This window comes from Hippocampus bargibanti, linkage group LG05 (genome assembly GCF_051943395.1).
Source record: "Hippocampus bargibanti isolate YZ-2025 linkage group LG05, ASM5194339v1, whole genome shotgun sequence".
Taxonomy (NCBI): domain Eukaryota; kingdom Metazoa; phylum Chordata; class Actinopteri; order Syngnathiformes; family Syngnathidae; genus Hippocampus; species Hippocampus bargibanti.
The window spans coordinates 24721965-24743548 of NC_142738.1; the positions used below are offsets into that span (position 1 = coordinate 24721965).

The following is a 21584-nucleotide window of genomic DNA, read 5'->3' on the forward strand; positions in this document are numbered from 1 at the left end:
TTCCTGTGTGGACATTGAATGTTCTCCACATGCTAGCGTGGATTTTATACGGGTACTACGGTTTCCTCTCCCATTCCAAAAACATGCGTGGCAGGTTGATGGAATTCTCTAAATTGTACCAAGGTGTGAGTGTGAACACGGATTGTTGTTCATCTGTGTGTACCCTGTGATTGGCTGGCAACCGATGCAGGGTCGCCTCCGCTTAGTACACGAAGACGTATGCGATAGGCTGCATTCATCGCAACCGTAGTCAGGATGAACTGATGAGAAAATACAAGGATGGATGGATGGATAGATGGATGGATGGATGGATGATCACAACAATATCAATTGAAAATAAGAAAGAATAAATACCGGCTGGTTCCTCCTGAGCATTTCCGATACTGTAGGAATAATAAAAAGGTCTGATTGAGCTCTACAGGCTGCTTGCACGTAAAGTCACTGCTGCTTTGTTTTTTTGGATTTGTTTTTTGGCTCACCATCTTGTGTTGATAGCTTTTGACTGCTCCCATTTGATTGCATAACATGCATATCTGCATTATTGGGTCTGCCGAAGATAATTACGCAATAGGGACAGAATAAATGCCTCACCACGACCACTGAAGTTGGCAGAGTAAAATCTCCCGTTCCGACATCCATGGCCAAAAAAATAGTTTGGGTTGGTGCGTGCAGCGATTCACTTCTTGAGCGCTATGTTTGTCTACCTTTTAAAAGCATAGATGCACAAGAGATGTCTTTCTATAAACAACCATATAGAATATGTCATTTTTAGCCAATAGCTATATTTCTGAAGCAAACCACAATAGCATCTATTCATATAAGCGAATAGTAGCACGTATTTTGGTGAAGCGGGATTGAGTAAAGCCCCAGTTGTATAACCACTATGAAATGTTGTTTCTTAGTCTGTCCTTCACTGTTGCTGTAGTAGTGAAAGGTGCGTTATCAGCACAACGAAGAAGCCGAAGGCAGCAGTTAAGTCCGCTACATATGAAAAAGTTGACAAATACATCACCACACAATGATTTTTAACAATGCACAGATAAATCAGTGCAGTGTGCGGCATAAATGTCCTTTAAGAAATCATAAATCGGAAGAGTTTCGTATTTGCGACTCTGTGGTGCATGTTAAAATAATGTGAGCATTAAAATAGTGTAAATATGAAGTAAATAAAACAAAAAAAAAAGCTTTCATTATTTATTTTTACATTCAATTAGTATAAAAATGTACTTTATTTTGTACATTTTCTTTTGTTTTACCTTACAAATGTATTGTATTGTGGTCAAAATCGGAAGTCTCCCGACCAAATTGTGAGACTGAACATGTAAGGTGTGGATACTGCATGTGGTATAGAGCTCGGCATACCACGACCGGTAGCTGTACAACATTAACAGTCTATAATTTACTCACCCATGCAACACTTTCTTGTTATGAAAGTTTACATTTGTATTGATCTGCTTACAAAATACCGGTAATCCCTCAGTGATTTTTAAACCTTCATCTGGCACGTCACAAAGTGTGTCTTCAACGTTGATTCAACAATGTTGGAATCCTTGCCAAAAAATCACCCTTGGACACCATACTTTGTCATGGGTCGATTACCCCAAACAGTGTAACTCTGTGTCAGTATCCCGGTTGTACATCGCCTGGCAGGTCGTCAAAATACTTTGAAAATGCCAACACTTTCATCCACCCTTTTTCAAATCTGATCATCGACGCAAGCAGAGTCATGCAAACCCCACACCGGAAGGCTGGAGCTGCAATCAAAATTCTGATGTTTTGCATTGTGCGCCAAATGTAGTAGCCAGCTATCACCGTGCTTTACACCATAACCTGTAAAACTAATTATTGATCACTGTGAACAGCTGTGTGTGGCGTGTGCAACCTTTCATGATGACTGTGGTTTACAAAAAAAGGCCTACTTTGCTCTATGATGCATGGAAGCGACCTAATAAAATGTATTTTTCACAGACTGGGAAGAATTTGCACCTTTGAGTAGTGAGATTTTATCTGTGCGGATGGGATTTCACAGGTTTTGTGTCTTATGGAAGTAAAATCTCTCACAAAATCGATGATAATTTCTCATTATCATTTGAACAGGATCCTCCTTTGACTTAAAGGACAAACGATGTCACTTTTTTGTTTTTTAACTGACACCAGAAAAACGTTTTATAGCATCTAAAATACCCAAAACACGCAGTATGATACTTTAGTCAAATGCAAAACATCAATAAAAATGACTTAAAGTGTCCAAAATCTGCAAAAAATTGAGCTGCGAATTGGGCATTTTCAGAAAGTCCCGCCCCCTTTCGTGACGTCACGCCAAGACGTCTTGCATTGCTTGTGAATCAAAACAATGGCTTCAGATTCAGAGAATATGCTTTCTTGTTACACATCCAGTTATGAATATGATTCAAATAGTCCTGATGAGCAAAGCATACATGTTTGCAATCGATTAAAGAATTTATTTGGGCCATTTTGAGGCAAACGGGCGGGGGGGAATGTCTCACCCAAGAAGAGGCAGAAAAATGGCGACCAGCTCCGGTGAGGAATGAATCAGCTCGTTTCCACAGGCTGATACATTCTTTCCATTGGGTTTGCCTCCCTGTGCTGGCGGCTTTTGGGTGTAAGACATGGTTAAAAAAAAAAAAAACAGTACAGCAAAATACATTGACGTGATGGAAAGACGCGACAATGCGTCTTTTTTACGGTGAGGAGGCGGTCCTTTTCTGACGTCACGTACGGACTCGTCACCAACTCAAAAACAAGACTTCCTGAATGTTCAGCGCGAGTCTTAAAGCGCCCAGTAGAAGTCATTTGAAGCCATTTTACAAATTATGGACACAACTTGTCCAGACACGTCGGTTGTCCTTTAAGCATTATGGTTATTGATTCATCTCCCGTCTTGCTTTATCCTTACGAGGGTAGCAGGAGGTGCTGGAGCTTATCCCAGCCTTCGGGCACTAGATGGGAGACACCCTGAATTTGTTGCTAGCCAATCACAAAGACAAACAAACATTCACACTCTCACTCCAACCTCGGGACAATTTAGAGCTGAAAGGAAAAGAAGAATCAGCCTACCATGCATGTTTTTGCAATTTGGGAGAAAACGGAGGCCGGAACGGGATTTGAACTTGCGACCTATGCACATGTTTAGTCTTTAAATATACAAAGTGGTTAATTATTTTTGTGAGTTTACTTTTTCAAACCCGAACTCAGGTGCCATTAAACTGCATGCCAAGTGATGGACACATCACATACGCTTCAGTGTATCTGCTCCACGCTTGGTACCCAAGTAAGACAGTGTCATCAGGGTTCTTGCATAGAAATCATTTTTCTACAATCATAATATTTTGAAATTTGAGACGAGCCACAATTGCTGATTTAGATTGGGATTAATGGTCCAGCCCTACTCTCAAGTCAATTGGACATTATTCATCCATGGTGGTCTGGCTGCAGTTCCATACAAACTGCATGTGAACCTACTTTGTGCAATTTCTCCTTGGTTAAAATTTGGTTGTCTGTGTTCTGCTGCCATTGTGTGATTGGTGGCTGGAATTCAAGAGAATGAGATGAGGTGCTTTGATTGGACAAGTCTGCTGTGTTCGTGGGCACAGCTGGGCAAAACTGGCCATTTTGAGCTGGATTGAAAAATTACCAGCATCCAGTCTAACGTGCCGACATACAGATTGCCACCCAAGCCACCAGATTTCATGAAAATAGAACCCTGTGTGGACTGTGATATGTTTCATTCTTTTTTTACTTTGAGTCCAATGAGCTCGCTCAATTTTGTGTGAATAAAGATTTATTTAAAATTCGTCATTAACTCATTCACTGCCAGACGTGCAAAAATGAGTCCACTCCAGTGCCAGGGTTTTTATCATTGTCACTTGAATTCCAGGACCCACAGAATATTGATTTTTAGGATTACATAAACATTCAGTACAGCGTTAGAAACCTTAGACTCTCTTCTTTCATCAGAAAAAAATGTTAATTCCTAAATTATATGGGTCTGGAGTTATATGAGTTTGAAATTAGGGGGGCTGTCCAAAATACAATGCTATACATACATACAGTATTGGTTTATATAGCGCTTTAATAACAGCGGATGATGGAGCAGTGTTAACATGGAAAAAAGGGAAATGCTGCCCCTTGTGGAAAAGAAAAAAACCATTGCCACAGGCCATGGCCAGCGCTTTATCGACACAAAATCATGAAAAAAACAACATCCGAACAAATTCGGGAATGGCGCTCTAAGTCAGATTTTCAATTCCCGAATAAATTTGTGAATGGCAGTGAATGAGTTAAAAATAAAAAAAAAATAGATTTTGAAACATTTTAAAAGGTTTTCTAATATTCATTTTGATTGCTAGTCATATAAACTACTTTATGAGTCCTGTACTTACATTGCATTGTCTTTTTCCTTGTTATATCAGACACTCTAATTTAATTGACACACATACAAACCGATCTGCAATTGATTACAGCTGTAAGAGAACCTAAGAAAGTCAAAAGAGGTGTTCACAAGCAGGTCATAGAGTTTGATCTGATGTGGAAAGTTTCACACTTCTTGAAATCGTCTGTCTCGAATTCCAGGCATTCAGGATTGAGTGGTTTATTTTTAAAAGCACTAAGCAGACTGACAAACACTGCATGCTAAACACTACTGCCAGCAGCTCTTAACCTGTTTGTGGGATGAGTGCTTGACAAATGTTTATCCCTCCACTTGTTTTTGGCAGTGATGATAGTCAGAAACAAATGCACACATACATTCCCACATACTTTTTGGTTGTTGTTTCTAATAAAGAGATGCCCTGACAATTTTCTTGTGTTAGTTGCTGATTAATGTTGCAAAGGGATGGAAATGATCATATTTTCATATTCTCCCCACACCTGGGTGGATCTTTTGTGGGAACTCCCATATTATAAAAACATGCGTGCTAGGTTAATGGACTCTAAAAAATTGTCCCAATGTGTGAGTGTGGATGGTTGTTTGTCTCTATGTGCAGTGCGACTCGCTGGCAACTGGTTCAGGGTGTCCCTATCATATACTGTCTGAAGACAGCTGGGATAGGTTCCAGTAACCTCCACAACCCTTGTGACAATAAGCGGATCAGAAATGAGATGGATGGATGGATGGATGGATGGATGGATGGAGAAAGGGTGGGAGGGATATACACACACAAATATTCAATCCCATTTTTTTATTTGTGGGGTGGTAGCTCTGCATATCTTTCCTCTATTTTGGTCACTGGTGGTCAACCACGCAAAAATACATTAATAAAAAATTCAAACTACAATTTGCTCTTAATTCCCATATATGTCTTGCAAAAAAACTTTCATTTGACATTGTGCAGTGCAGTATACTGTCACGTTTTGCGAGGTGGTGATGGCGGGGCGGGTGCGGATCCCAAAAAGCAGGCAGGAGGGAGCAGGAGGTTGTTTGACAAATTGTATTAAAATAAAGGTCAGCAGGAACAAAATGTAAAACATCAAAATCATCTGAACGGAAAAAATACAAAGTATCAAAAGAAGACCAAAAGTAAAAGTCCGCCAAGGTTAAACAAACACATACACAATGCATGCAGCAAACAAAGCAGCAAACAATGAACCGACACCGGATGGTCGTGCCGGGTGTCCTTTTAAGTGTCAGTGATTAAACGACCAGCACCTGCGAGGCTGCAGGCAGGGCTGACGTCGCTACCCGTTGGTCGCCAATCTGATCGGGACGACCAGCACCTGTGCAGGTGCAGGCGAGGCCGACAGTGCCCCCCGTTGGTCGCCAACCAGATCATGACATATACAAGCAGTTGGTTCCTTTAGAACCCCCTTTTTTGTAGGAATCTAAATTGTTCCACATTAGAGGCTGCAAAATACATTTACTCCAGGTTTGTGATCTGTGATCCTCAGCCTTCAGTAGTGCAAATTTGAATCAATCCACAGCTGCGAGCGTGGTGTGATAGACTACACATCCATAGAGGGTGCCATTGGCCAGGAAATAACTTGTTTCTTGAAGAAACTTAAGAAATGATGTCATTAAACTGCTCGAATTTATACGAAACGTGTGGATTCATGATAACAGAATAGAATTAATATATTATTTGCTATTTTTGCTAGTTTCTGAGTTGTCCAACCTTTCTTAATAATGTCCATCCATTAATTAAAAGTCCATCTTGAAAATCGCTTTAACAGTATATCTGCGACCAAATCCATTTCTTCTCCTCCTTCAGCCATTGTGGGTTGACAAAACTGCTAGTAAATCAACACAAAAACGTATGTGCTTATGCAGATTGCTTCAGATACGGTGTGCTAGCTCTGCCCAGTACGCTCTTTTCACTAGCGGCTGGTGATACTATGATTGGCTGGTGACTAGCCAATCATAGTTTGCGAAAACTCTGACATTACCAGCGCCTTACAGCAGGCCTTGGGTTGCCAACTCAGACTCTGATTGGTTAAAGCAACGGTTTGATTGACACTTACTTTATGCTCCAATGCCTGTAGAACTGATTGTGAAGGCGTCCAGATAGATTTCTGACCCTGGTAACAAATGATGACTGAAATGTCATTGGTTAAATGCTTAAATACAAAAATATACATCTGGAAGCAGCACAACAGGGGGAAAGTAATGAAAGGAAGCTGACAGACAATTTGGAATTGTTTAATAAGAATTCATGGACAAAATATCATTAACATCAGTCCGTGATTCAGATATTTTAGGCCAGCAGAGGAGACTTTGCAGACTCTGATGGCCCACCACTGGTGATTTTGGACAATTAGTTGTTAATTCCTTTTAATATTTGTTTAGAAATTTATAAATTTGACATGCTCTACCAAAACAGCCTTGAAGATCACAGAAAAACAAATAGCCCCTCTATTCTTATACGTATACATCTTCCATATTGTTCTGTAGGTTGTTGAAACAGTTTGTTCCTCTAAAACTGAATTTTGTGATTAAATTCAACACCATCATCCTAACTAAGTTTGTCTTTCTAGTCTCGGAGATGCAGATGCGGAGTTGGCTGCAGCTGATGATGACGTGGACGCCACGGCAACAGAGACCTATTGTGGCGAGTGGAAAAATGACAAGAGGACAGGATTCGGAAGTAGCCGGCGGTCCGACGGGCTGCAGTATGAGGGGGAGTGGCTTGGCAACAAACGCCATGGCTATGGCTGCACCACATTTCCTGACGAAACGAAAGAAGAGGGGAAGTACAAGCAGAACATCTTAGTGAGTGGCAAAAGGAAGAACCTGATCCCGCTCCGGGCCAGTAAGATCAGAGAGAAGGTGGACCGAGCCGTGGAGGGAGCACAGAAGGCAGCAGACATCGCACGCCAAAAAGCTGAGATTGCTCTTTCCAGGTAGTTAATTGTGCAAAATAACACGTGATGCTCATTTTCAGCACATCATCCACGTAGTTCTCAGATTGAAGGCTCAAATGTGAGCTCAGGACAACCCGTGATGAGATTACATTTTATCCACACGTGGGTTTTCTCTGGCTACACCAGCTTCCACCCACAATTCAAACAAAGTTTGGGCGTTCATTGAGGATTTGTCGACATCTGCTCTGCGATTGGTGAGGGCTACGGTGTTCCCTCCATTTTATCTGAAGTAAGCTTGCATAGCCTCCAGCTCGCTCACGACTCTCATGAGTGAGCCTGTTGGATCGCATTTCTATTCAGTCCTAAACCAGTGCGAGCATTCACACGATGAGTGCTCATGTATACTGTACTGAGTTGTGATACCTTAAGACATGACATTTTATTTGACACAAGGATAACACATTGAGAACTTAACCCCTCTTTCTGATGCTGATGATAATTCGTTGATGTGTCAAACTGCCACAGACAGTGTAGCGCTAACTACATATGTGGAAGATTTCAGATTCTCTTTGCATTCAGTATCAACGGACGGCATTGGGATTCTTCACGAGCACAAGAAACCTAAAAATAAAGCTGGTTTGGGGCCAGTACTGCTATTAGGTCTTGCAACTCACCCATTGTTACATGAAGCATTACGTGGCTGTTCAAAAAAAAGGACACAATTAGAAGTACATACATGCTCAATATTTGGTCCCTTGCTGATGCGTGGTGATGCACGTTGGACAGCTACAATTGGTTTTTAACACTGGGCTAAACCCATATCGGGTGTGAACCTTCACAGCCCAGTGACCCGGAAAAATGCTATCCTTAACGGCCATTCTCCCTGTGTGTCATTTTGTACTGTGGGCAGGGTTTCATCTCTCCTCATCTTGATTGTGCTTGCCTGCCCAACTGTGTGATCAGTGTGACCGAATTGTTTATTATTTTATCTCTGGCTAATTAAGAGCAGGATTACATTAAAGTGGAAGTAGGATTAGCGAGGTTGTCGTACATGTCTTAAGACTGCGATGACTCACTTCGAGGGCAATGACACTCGGGTTCACGGGTGTGAGCTCATCTGGTTTATAGATCAAACAGCTCAATCGGGCAGATCACTGTTGTCGGAAGTCGAAAGAAACTACAAGTAATTGTTGGAGAGATGTGAATTTGCTTTCTGACTGTTGTTGAGGTGTCACTGAGCAAGGTAGCAACCCTCCCAACCGTCAAGGCCACAAAAATAGGGCCACAACATCCAATTTCAACTGACTTGCATACTTGCATATGACGTGTCTGGCTCTCTGCGTTGTGTATATGAAAGCACAATATACAAGCAGTAGTTAATTGAATGTCACTTTAGTGTAAAAAAAAGTGACACTTTAGTCAGAAACACAATGCTTTAGTTAAAATGACATAGGGATAACAGACAGTTAAGGAATATGCTGTTTGTGTCAGGGAGCGGATTAGACATTCTCTCACACATAGAGAAAGACATGAGACACCCATTCCTTCGGATAAATTGGACATGTAATCGACTACATTAAAACCATTCCCAACCATATCAATGCGGCAGTTGGAAAAATGAACAGAGTGATTGCAAATACAAATAAATTCACTCAGAATCAACATTTGCAAATATGGGGTACGAGCTAATACATTCACAATAGGATTAAAAAAAGTATGTGCAATAATCCACAGATGATGGCTCTGGAAAATTATGCATACATTCTGGACAAACGCAAATGACTAACAAGAACTTTCTCAAGATTACCCACCAAAGCAGCATACTTACAAAATGATGAAAATGTCAGTGGGCGTGCTCAAAATTGAAACAACAGCAATAGGAAAGGAGTCCAAGATGGCACCCGAGTAGGCAGCCGTCAGCAGGTGCTCTGATGAGCCTTGCTTTTTTTGTTGTTTTTGTGTTTTCTTTTGTCACTTTGTGTTGTTGTGTCTTTATGCTCCAATGCCTGTAGAACTGATTGTGAAGGCGTCCAGATAGATTTCTGACCCTGGTAACAAATGATGACTGAAATGTCATTGGTTAAATGCTTAAATACAAAAATATACATCTGGAAGCAGCACAACAGGGGGAAAGTAATGAAAGGAAGCTGACAGACAATTTGGAATTGTTTAATAAGAATTCATGGACAAAATATCATTAACATCAGTCCGTGATTCAGATATTTTAGGCCAGCAGAGGAGACTTTGCAGACTCTGATGGCCCACCACTGGTGATTTTGGACAATTAGTTGTTAATTCCTTTTAATATTTGTTTATAAATTTATAACTTTGACATGCTCTACCAAAACAGCCTTGAAGATCACAGAAAAACAAATAGCCCCTCTATTCTTATACGTATACATCTTCCATATTGTTCTGTAGGTTGTTGAAACAGTTTGTTCCTCTAAAACTGAATTTTGTGATTAAATTCAACACCATCATCCTAACTAAGTTTGTCTTTCTAGTCTCGGAGATGCAGATGCGGAGTTGGCTGCAGCTGATGATGACGTGGACGCCACGGCAACAGAGACCTATTGTGGCGAGTGGAAAAATGACAAGAGGACAGGATTCGGAAGTAGCCGGCGGTCCGACGGGCTGCAGTATGAGGGGGAGTGGCTTGGCAACAAACGCCATGGCTATGGCTGCACCACATTTCCTGACGAAACGAAAGAAGAGGGGAAGTACAAGCAGAACATCTTAGTGAGTGGCAAAAGGAAGAACCTGATCCCGCTCCGGGCCAGTAAGATCAGAGAGAAGGTGGACCGAGCCGTGGAGGGAGCACAGAAGGCAGCAGACATCGCACGCCAAAAAGCTGAGATTGCTCTTTCCAGGTAGTTAATTGTGCAAAATAACACGTGATGCTCATTTTCAGCACATCATCCACGCACTTCTCAGATTGAAGGCTCAAATGTGAGCTCAGGACAACCCGTGATGAGATTACATTTTATCCACACGTGGGTTTTCTCTGGCTACACCAGCTTCCACCCACAATTCAAACAAAGTTTGGGCGTTCATTGAGGATTTGTCGACATCTGCTCTGCGATTGGTGAGGGCTACGGTGTTCCCTCCATTTTATCTGAAGTAAGCTTGCATAGCCTCCAGCTCGCTCACGACTCTCATGAGTGAGCCTGTTGGATCGCATTTCTATTCAGTCCTAAACCAGTGCGAGCATTCACACGATGAGTGCTCATGTATACTGTACTGAGTTGTGATACCTCAAGACATGACATTTTATTTGACACAAGGATAACACATTGAGAACTTAACCCCTCTTTCTGATGCTGGTGATAATTCGTTGATGTGTCAAACTGCCACAGACAGTGTAGCGCTAACTACATATGTGGAAGATTTCAGACTCTCTTTGCATTCAGTATCAACGGACGGCATTGGGATTCTTCACGAGCACAAGAAACCTAAAAATAAAGCTGGTTTGGGGCCAGTACTGCTATTAGGTCTTGCAACTCACCCATTGTTACATGAAGCATTACGTGGCTGTTCAAAAAAAAGGACACAATTAGAAGTACATACATGCTCAATATTTGGTCCCTTGCTGATGCGTGGTGATGCACGTTGGACAGCTACAATTGGTTTTTAACACTGGGCGAAACCCATATCGGGTGTGAACCTTCACAGCCCAGTGACCCGGAAAAATGCTATCCTTAACGGCCATTCTCCCTGTGTGTCATTTTGTACTGTGGGCAGGGTTTCATCTCTCCTCATCTTGATTGTGCTTGCCTGCCCAACTGTGTGATCAGTGTGACCGAATTCTTTATTATTTTATCTCTGGCTAATTAAGAGCAGGATTACATTAAAGTGGAAGTAGGATTAGCGAGGTTGTCGTACATGTTTTAAGACTGCGATGACTCACTTCGAGGGCAATGACACTCGGGTTCACGGGTGTGAGCTCATCTGGTTTATAGATCAAACAGCTCAATCGGGCAGATCACTGTTGTCGGAAGTCGAAAGAAACTACAAGTAATTGTTGGAGAGATGTGAATTTGCTTTCTGACTGTTGTTGAGGTGTCACTGAGCAAGGTAGCAACCCTCCCAACCCTCAAGGCCACAAAAGTAGGGCCACAACATCCAATTTCAACTGACTTGCATACTTGCATATGACGTGTCTGGCTCTCTGCGTTGTGTATATGAAAGCACAATATACAAGCAGTAGTTAATTGAATGTCACTTTAGTGTTAAAAAAAGTGACACTTTAGTCAGAAACACAATGCTTTAGTTAAAATGACATAGGGATAACAGACAGTTAAGGAATATGCTGTTTGTGTCAGGGAGCGGATTAGACATTCTCTCACACATAGAGAAAGACATGAGACACCCATTCCTTCGGATAAATTGGACATGTAATCGACTACATTAAAACCATTCCCAACCATATCAATGCGGCAGTTGGAAAAATGAACAGAGTGATTGCAAATACAAATAAATTCACTCAGAATTTGTGTTTTCTTTTGTCACTTTGTGTTGTTGTGTGTCGTGTGGAACGGATACGGATTGTTTTTCAGCATTTTTGACCACGACATTCATCAAGGAGGAGACTGTGCTGAAGGTTGCACCTTTTCGGCAGCATGGATATGCCAGTACTGTTTTTGAATGGGAGGAATGTCGGTGCCATTCGACTGTCATCGCTGGACACAAAAGGGGCCATTGTGCTTTTTTGCGCCTGTAGTGGGCAGCATCTTCACAGCCCCGCTTTGTTCAGTGGAAGGTCGGTGCTGTTGGACAGTCTGCGGCTGGATGGATACATGGCTTGAGGAGCCCACGATAAGAAGGAAGGAGCGTCAGCGCAGAGCAATGCGTATAGGTGTAGGAACATAAAAATGTGCAAATAATGGTGAATATGTCTAAGGACAGACAGATGTGTAGAGAAGCAATCGGCGCAGGAAGAATGACTGACTCAGTGACTGACAGTCTGAAAAACACTGATGGACAAACGGGAAATATTATTAATAAACTCCAAACTTCCCATTGTCACCAAGGAAACTGGAAAACAAACCCAAACATTTTTCTTCTGTATGGAATCAATAAATAATAATAAAAAACACTTTGGACATGTTTTTTAATGTCATTATTTTTATGCCACTAATTCCACCAAAGAAGAGAAGGAAAATGTCAGAATGAACGCAGTCATTTATAGTGAGTCAGTAACACAAAGGTGGAGATGGTCATCAATTTCGGAAGATGGGGCAAGACCCACTGTCAGATGAACCAATCAAAATTCTAACGAAGTGTCACACACAGACACAAAGTTCAATCGCTGTCCGTGCAGGGAGGGAGGCGAACATCATTTTACTACACTTAAATTGACAAGCTGATTTGTCACTTGTCTATCCTTGGTTCAGTATCACAATGAAGTACAAAGGAGAGGACACGGAGGAAAAGTGGTATCTGCTCAATTATCACCAACCCTATTAGACTTGATGACTCTGTTAAGGGCACTCAACAGCACATACTTAGCACCTTCCCTTCTAGTAAGACAAAAAAAAGAAAGACATCATCTCACATCGTATTCTTAGATGCTATGATGTAGGGTTATTTTCTATAATTACTATAACCAGTAAATGCAAACACACACGCTCATTGTGCATCAAATGGAATAAAACGCAAGTAAAATATACACCCACCATGATCAGCTGACGGAGGCCTTGTTTACATGACATCTCGTAAACACTGGAAACATTTTCCATTCGGTTGTGTAATTACAAACATTTATACTGTATTCGTATTGAGACAAAACAATCTCAGATTTCTGTGACATGCAAGATCGACTTTAAATCATTCACTGCCAGACATGTGCAAAAATGTATCCACTTCAGTGCCAGGGTTTTTCAGATTGTCACTCGAATTCCAAAACTCACAGAATATTGAGTTTTAGGACTACATAAACATTAAATGCAGCGTGAGAAACCTTAATACTCTCTTATTTCATCAGAAAAAAAGAGTTAATTACGTATATGGGTCTGGAGTGACATGAGCTTGAAATGAAGGCGTCTGTCCAAAATACAATGCTATACATACATATTGGTTTAAATAGTGTTTTAACAACAGCTGAAGCTGGAACAAATCGCTAACATGGAAAAAAGGGAAAGGCTGCCCCGTTGTGGAAGAGGAAAACTTTATCAGTGGCTATGGCCAGCGCTTTATCTGCACCCAAACGAGAAAAAAACGTGAACAAATTCGAGAATGGGGCTCTACGTCACAGGTGTCAAAGTCAAGACCCGCGGGCCAAATCCGGCCCGTCACATCATTTTTTTCAGCCCGCGAAAGCAAATCAAACTTGTTAAACTCCATGATGATTGCTAAAATCTGAGCCAAAATTTCATATTTTTGGATGTCAACCACAATAAAAGTCATTATTCTTGACTTCAGATTTGAAAACGAGTTATTCATTAATTTGCTGTGTGCTCTATATGTAATATTTGAAGGGATTTAAACATTCTAATGGGTTCCACAAATTCATAACGGCCCTCGAGAGGAAACCATAACTACAATGATGTAGGCAAAAAATGACTGTGACACCCCTGCTCTACGTCATATAAATTCGTGAATGGCAGTGAATGAGTTAAACACTATAGGGTATAGGGACCAGTGATGTCTCTTCATAAATAAATGCAAGAGGAATACATGAATAGCAGTGGCTAGAATTTGACTGGTACTTGCGTAACATAAAGCATCGTCACAAAGAGGCATATACAGAGAGGAATCTTTCTCTCTCTGTCTCTCTTTTTCTTGATGTCTGTTTGTTCGTCTGTCTGTCCGTCTGTGTGTTAGAGAGCAGACCAGCAGAGAATTTCCTGGTTACCTGTTATGACATCAGAATATACCCATAATTATACCCTAATGACAGAGGTGAAGATTCATTTATTTTTCGATCTTCTTTATTCTCTCAAGGTAAGCAGGGGCTGCTGCAGCCTATCCCAGGTGTCTTTGGGCAGTAAGCAGGGGACACCATGAATCATTTGGCAGCTAATCGCAAGGCACAGAGAGATGAACAACATTCATGCTCATCCTTTGGAACAATTTGGAGTGTTCAATCTGCCTGCCGTGCATGTTTTTGGAGTGTGGGAGCAAACCAGAGGACCCGGAGAAAACCCACGCAGGCCCGAGAAGAACATGCAAATGACTGCTGCAAATACCGCTTATTTAGGATGGTTATGTCTCGGCTAGAACACTTTGTGTGGCATCATTGTGAGTTTTCGTGTGTGCATGTGTGCGCGTGCGTGTGCGTGTGCGTGTGTGCGCGTGTGTGTGCATGTTATATTGTACATGTAACTGATACAAAGGTTGGCATGTGGCTTGTGAGGAGTCAGTAACAGACAAACTCCTAATTCCCTGTCACAATTCTGTCATCGTGACATAAACCATGTGCTGTACACATTTTTTTTTCTCTTTCGTGCTCTGTCTCAATCTTACTCTCTTAGTTGTTTGCTCCTTGTTTACACCCCCTCTTGTGGTGCAAATAAAAATCTGTTCAGTTTGTCCACCCTAAGGACAAACTGAACAAGTCTCCTAAGGTCACAACTTGCACCGCTTGTCTTAGCTCAATGATCAGCCATAGCCATAAATACAGTCATGAAGAGAGTCTGTCCAATGGTTGTAAACAGGCATTGTGCTTGCTCTCCTCCATCTCCTTTGACTGCAACTCTTGAGTCCTTTGTGCGTTTGTAATTAAGCTGATTCACAATTAATGATCAATATTCACTGAAGTTGGATAAGGAAGACTGGTTTTCTTTTTCTCAAAGACACCGCTGTGTCTCTTCTTCGCTTCCTACTTTCCTCTCATACTTCTTATCACAGCTTTATCTGTCATTTATTCACTCATATGAAGCGATCACATAAAATAATTATATTTTGTTTCATCACGCGCTTAGGTTCAATACAAGACTTTGCTCTATTTCTCCAACAATATGGGTAAAATGATGCATCATACAGAAGTGATGAGAATGACAATGTTTGTGTTAAACAAATGTTTGCCCTTGCTGAAAGTTTGGCTGTAGTGAAAGCCTAAGGAAGGTAAAAGATTTTGCTTTGAAAAAAAAAACGTGTCGAAACAAACGAGAAAAAAAACAATCTAAACCTATTTTTTCAAGTAGACATAGTGAATGCCATTGCAACATTTTTTAAATCTTTTTTTGTGAGTAGCAGGGTGAATTCAGGCTGGGTAAGACTATCAGTTTTTTTCTTCTTTTTTTTTAACGGGAAGAATCGTACTCTTACTGATTGCACTTCGGTTTTCAGAAAAAAAAACATGTTTTTGTCAAAAGCATTGGACATATTTCAGTGCCTCCAGCACATAGCATACAGTGACCTTTCTAAAGTGCCTTGTGCCTGGAGTTGCATGGTTGGCAGAGTGTAAATCAGTGTAAAAGAAACAAAGAGGCAGAAAGGTGAAAATCAATGTTCATCGACATGTTACACTCCATCCAGACGGCTGCTAAGCCCTGAGAGCAAACGCAGGGTGGAGAGACGGTGGGATGGGACGAGATGTCTGCATCCATTTGTTTTGTGCCCTTCCCCATAGGATGAGGTGGTTTTGTCAAATATGGATTCCATAATACAAAGTAATAAATAGGAGAAATGTACAAAAATAACACATCTGATATCTGTTACCTTGGAATGCCTGCAAATGCCTTCTGCAGTCTGAACATAGTCATAGTTGTGTAGTTTTTTTTAGACATATTCTGACGTGATAGTGTTATAAAGAGGTGGATTAGGACACAAAATACCCACTGAAGGCTCAGGTCCAATATTCACTCCGTGCTACATTATTTAAGCAGCAAATAGATTTTAAAAAAGGTACAGTATTACATGACATTAATGGTCTGTCAGTCTTTACAAATATTTGTTTCCAGATGATTGGTTGAAACACTTTGCCCTCACAATAGAGATTGCCCAGGTTCAGATCATGGCTCAGACCCTCCTTTGTCCAATTTCATTTTAAGTTCGTTCAAGGTTACAAATTGTCCATCGGTATGGAGTCAAGGGGCTTGACCGACCGTCCAGGGCCAGAAATAGATGAGTTTCAATGTTTGCAAACATTGTCTCTAAGATGCGGCCGCTCTAAATGATGTCTCCATTGTTTGCAATGAGAAGCATTCAGTCTTCATTCCTGTCGTCATGTCGTAAAGTCATAATTTTCACCAGTTTTTCTGAATGGGAAGTTTATCAGCAGAAATTTTATCCAGCACTAGATCTCTGCGTGTGCTCTTTATATTCCTACAACCCACAGCACAAGACGATTATAACTCACTCAAGCGTATTTTCTGCCTCCAAGATGTGCACGTGGCCAGACTTAATGTATGCATACATCACATGAAACTGATCTTTACTCCGGCCGTTCAGGAAAATGCTAATCTTCCACATAACCGTGCTTCCCATGACCCCACCCAATGTCAGCTGGGAACGACTGCGGTTCACCAGCAACACTCCTAAGGTCAAACCTGATAGATAATGAATGGATGACTGTTTGAGTAAGACTTCCAATAGAAGATGGGTCATCTCTCCGACTCTTGTCACACACATGCTACAGACAGATGCATCACTGTATATCTCCCCTAGCTCAGCGTCCATTCGTGGGCAGATTGTTGTTTGAATCATTCTCGATCATTGCCAAGATGCCTGTTTTGACAACTTGTTGCCCACCTCTCTGTCACCATTAATCTGCCTCGTCCCTCTCTATCATCTACTTTAGGTGTATTCATCAAATCATCAAGTCACATTACCTGTCACCTGTTATGACAGTCCAAGCTTGGCCGACCAACCAACAACTAAGCTTCCCAATGGTTTCAAGCATTTTTTATCATAGCCAAGCTAGTTGAAAAACAAAATCCGTGTCACTCAACCAAAACGACTTCCCCCCGCAGCTCACAAACTACTGGTTTGCGCTGAACAAACTGTAACTGCCTAGCTGTCGCACCTAAATACTGCCCAATCACAGATTCTCTATGTCATTAATCCTCACCTTTATGACAGCAAGTGTCATTATCGCTAAACAAGGAAAAGGCAAAGGAAGAGGTATAGAAAACCAGGAAAAGATAACAGCAGGGGCTCGGGAATTAAGCTACCCTAACTCTTGAGGTAACATGCAATGTAAAGCCAGAATCAGAACCAATGACACTTGCTCACAAAGACTTGCTCAATTCTACAGAATTTAGACATTTTAAGTGAAGGATCTATAACAAAGACCCGACAAAAAATACATTTTCTAAATGCAGAGTGGATCTCCGCTATCAGTCCAGAAAGTTGATGAGCGCTTAAGCTGGATAATGTGAAATGTGAAATGTGTGTGCCTCTCACTCTGTGAATTTTATTGACAATTTTTCAATTTTCTGGGAACACTGACTTTTCCTCGAGCATGACAGGTTTGCCTTGACAAGCAGTGGATCATATTACTATATAATACTGTAGATGAGGAAATACACAATGACTGATAAAACATCACACTGGTATAGGTCCAAATGTGAAACAGTCACAAAGTAATCCTGCACCCAGTAATCCTCGTGCCAATAGATGCCTCAACCTCGTCCAACCCTGGATTTACCTCTGACTTTGACTCCACAGATAAAATCCACAGCATCCTCTCATACCACTTGTCAATATTGGAATTCAACTCACACCATTTCCATCCCCCAAATGTGAAAGGCAACAAATCTGACCTCACGAGACTCCCAATTCAACATTAAGTCACACGATAAATAAATACGAGACAGACTCAAAAATTCAAAAAATAAACAATTATCGAATACAAAATAATTACTGTATATTCTGATATCTGAAGGAAAGAATACGTTATTCAGAAGGCTTTAGAATTCCAAGCGGCCACCCATCTTAAGCATCTTTTATGAAAATAATTTGTGTAATTTTGGGGTAATTTTACTCAAATATTAAACCAAAATATTACCCTTTGTAGTGTGCTTTTGTGCATGGCAGAAGGGCCTCTATTTTGATCATGATCAACTCACTGCAAAAGCATTGCTGCACTGGCTCACGTTTGCATTGATTGAATTTCTTTTTTCACATTTTCTTTTCTGTGTGTCAGGACTGCTCATGCACAGGGTAAGGCAGATGCAGCAGTTGGAGCGGCCCAGAAAGCTCAAGAAGAGAGTCGCATGGCCAGAGTCACTGCCAAGCAGTTCTCCCCTTCTTTTCAGTACCCGGGAAATGGTGGGTGAACAAACACTCACAACATTTTGACAAGCTACACACATATGCAATTATCCACACCTTCCCATTATTCATTTTACACATAAACAAATGTTCAGCGAAAGCAATTAAAGTAGTTAAATACTCTTGCTGCATGCTGATGCATTAAGCTAACAGGGCTGCTTTCCACTTCTGGATTTGAATCTCAGTTTGGACCTTTCTGTCAGAAATTTTCAAATTCTGCTTCTATAGGGTTTTTCTGGTACCCCGCTTTCCACCAGATTAAACAGGATCCATTACAGACTGAGGGCTCTTTTAGATCTAATTGATGCATCTATATCAATTTGATTGAGATGCAGGCAGAAAGATTCAGAGGGATCTGCAGATATGTGCCAATTCTATGCTATTCATGATATGAATACAGCATGCATGTCACACTCCGAAACATTAGATAAATCAATTCATAAAAAAATATTATTTTTATTTTATACGATCACATATATATATATATATATATATATATATATATATATATATATATATATATATATATATATATATATATATATATATATATATATATATATATATATATATATATATATATATATATATACATACACACATCTCATGTTTCTTATTTTGTTCATTTATTTGTTTATTTTTGGTGGCAGGCATGGAAGTGCAACGTCCCAAATGTCAAGTGTCCAGCGAAGTGGAGGGCGAGGCCTTGTCCAGTAGCGCCGGAACTGCAGACAGCCCGGACCTCTATGTGAAGAGCACAGGCTCAGAAGACCCCTCCAATGCCACGCCAGATCTTAGTCCCCCTTCTTCATCACCTCCCCACAGTCCTCCTGCCTTAATTCGGCCAGCCCAACGCAGCAAAAGTGCTCGTTTTCACCGGCAGACTGCAGTCGACCACGGAGATAGAGGGAAGGAAGGGACGGTGCGTGGTGAGAAAGAAGGAGGGCCAACTGAAATTCAGGTCTTGATCGAGGGAGGAAGCAGGGAAGGTGAAGGTGGAGGAGGAAATGTAGAGTACACGCGGGCAAAAAGTTGGGGTGAGGAAAAGAGGAAAGGGCTGTGCCACAAAGGAGCAGGAGGAGGACTTAGCGGACAAGGCACGAGCAGAAACAATGGACACAAACACAGCTCCTCCAATCACAAATCTCGGGACCATAGTTCATCTAATCAAAAACAAATGAGGAGAGACAGATGGACAGAGACATCCTCTTCTGCCTCTTGGACGTCTGGGCACCCGGGGGCGGACAGCAGGGGAGGACGGTTTCTCGAACAGGATGAAGAGAAAATGAGCAATTATGAAATGGAGATGAAGCCTTTACAGCCCAGAGACTCCACTACACACAAGCCCTATGGGCACGGGGAGGAGAAGCACGGGCACAGTCATTCTCACGGGGAGGGGCGCTCACACATATTGCAACGACAGAGACATAAGAACCGAGATGGGAAAAAAGGAAGAGAGGGCAAAGAGGGCAGAGAAATCAAAGACCAGCTGGAGAGTGTCCGACTTGGTGACAAGATGGATTCTCGGCCTATTAGACGGGACCTCACCCTCTCCCCACCTCTGAAGTCCTCCCCCATTGCACCAGAGCAACAGGAGGATGGACTTATCCAGCGCAAATGCCACTCAGTAAGCACCTTGCACTGCACAACACACAGACAAACAGAACTGCTGGCAGAAATTATACCAAATAATTGTTTAGCGGCACATAAAAGATCATACAGAAACGGTTTTGTAATGCTCTGGATTATTTATTGAGAATTTCCAGACAAGCATGTATAGTTGGAAACCCATTTTGCTGGTGAGATTGTTACTCCATGGCCAAATTTGCTATTCTCTTTGAGAATCCAATCAGAGCAAAGATGGCTGTATCTATGGCACTCATTCCCCATGCTTCTCTTTTCCCCTATACAGCCATTTGTTATTTTGAACACAACGTCTGCATTTCTCTCTCACACGTCTTCTCCTTTCCATTTCGGCTTTTCCCTTCAGGGGTCGCCACAGCGAATCAGTGTCCTGCATCTAACCCGGTTTTGTGCATCCTCTTCTCTCACACCAGCTACCTTCATGTCCTCTTTGACAACATCCGTAAACCTTTGGTCTTCCTCTCGGTCTCCTGCCTGGCAGTTCAAGGCTCAGCATCCTTCTCCCGATATAGTCACTCTCTTATTCTCTCACTCCTAACGACAACCTCAACATCTTCATCTCTGCTAACTCCATCTCTGCTTCCTGTCTTTTCTTCAGTGGCACTGACTCCAGTCCGAACATCATGGCTGGTCTCACCACCGTTTTATACACCTTTCCTTTCATCCTAGCTTTCAGCTATCACACATCACACCTGACATTTTTTCTTCAGCCGTTCCAGCCTGCCTGGACATGCTTCTTCACCTCTTTTCCAAACTCTCCATTGCTCTGGACAGTCGACCCCAAGTACTTAAAATCTTCCACCTTCTTTATCTCTTCCCCCTGTAGCATCACTCTTGCACTTGGACCCTCTCATTCACACACATATATTCCGTCTTGCTGTGACTGATCTTCATTCCTCTCCTTTCCAGGGCATATCTCCACATCTCTAGTTTCTCCGCCACCTGTTCTCCGTTCTCGCTAAAGATTGCAATGTCATCTGCAAACATCATGGTCCAAGGAGATTCTTGTCTAATATCGTCTGTCAGCCTGTCCATCACCATTGCAAACAAGAAGGGACTCAGAGCTGACCCATGGTGGAGTGCCACCTCCACCTTTAATCCCTCTGTCACACTGACAGCACACCTCACAACTGTCTTACAGTAATGACACATGCCTTGTACCACTCTGACATACTTTTCTGTCACTCCAGACTTCCTCATGACCTCTGGCAATGTTTTTTTCCATTCCATAAGGGGCAGCATTTACCCTTTTCCCATGTTAGCACTTTGTTCCGGCTTCATCTGTAGTTAAATCACTGTATAAACCAATATGTATGAATTGCATTGTATTTTTGACCGCCACCCTCATTTCAAGCTCATATAACTCCAGACCCATTTAATTTAGGAATTAAAGAAAGTTGGGGAGG

General features: G+C 41.6%; 1 protein-coding gene across 1 annotated transcript in view; it reads left to right on the forward strand.

Annotated features, from left to right (window-relative positions):
- jph3b (junctophilin 3b) overlaps positions 1 to 21584 on the forward strand; it is a 56938-nt gene that overhangs the window by 24115 nt on the left and 11239 nt on the right. Inside the window, exons 3-5 of the mRNA XM_088997440.1 lie at positions 6991 to 7356; positions 18407 to 18531; positions 19185 to 20161. Coding sequence (XP_088853566.1) covers positions 6991 to 7356; positions 18407 to 18531; positions 19185 to 20161 — 1468 coding nt within the window. The remainder of the gene's footprint in view (positions 1 to 6990; positions 7357 to 18406; positions 18532 to 19184; positions 20162 to 21584) is intronic.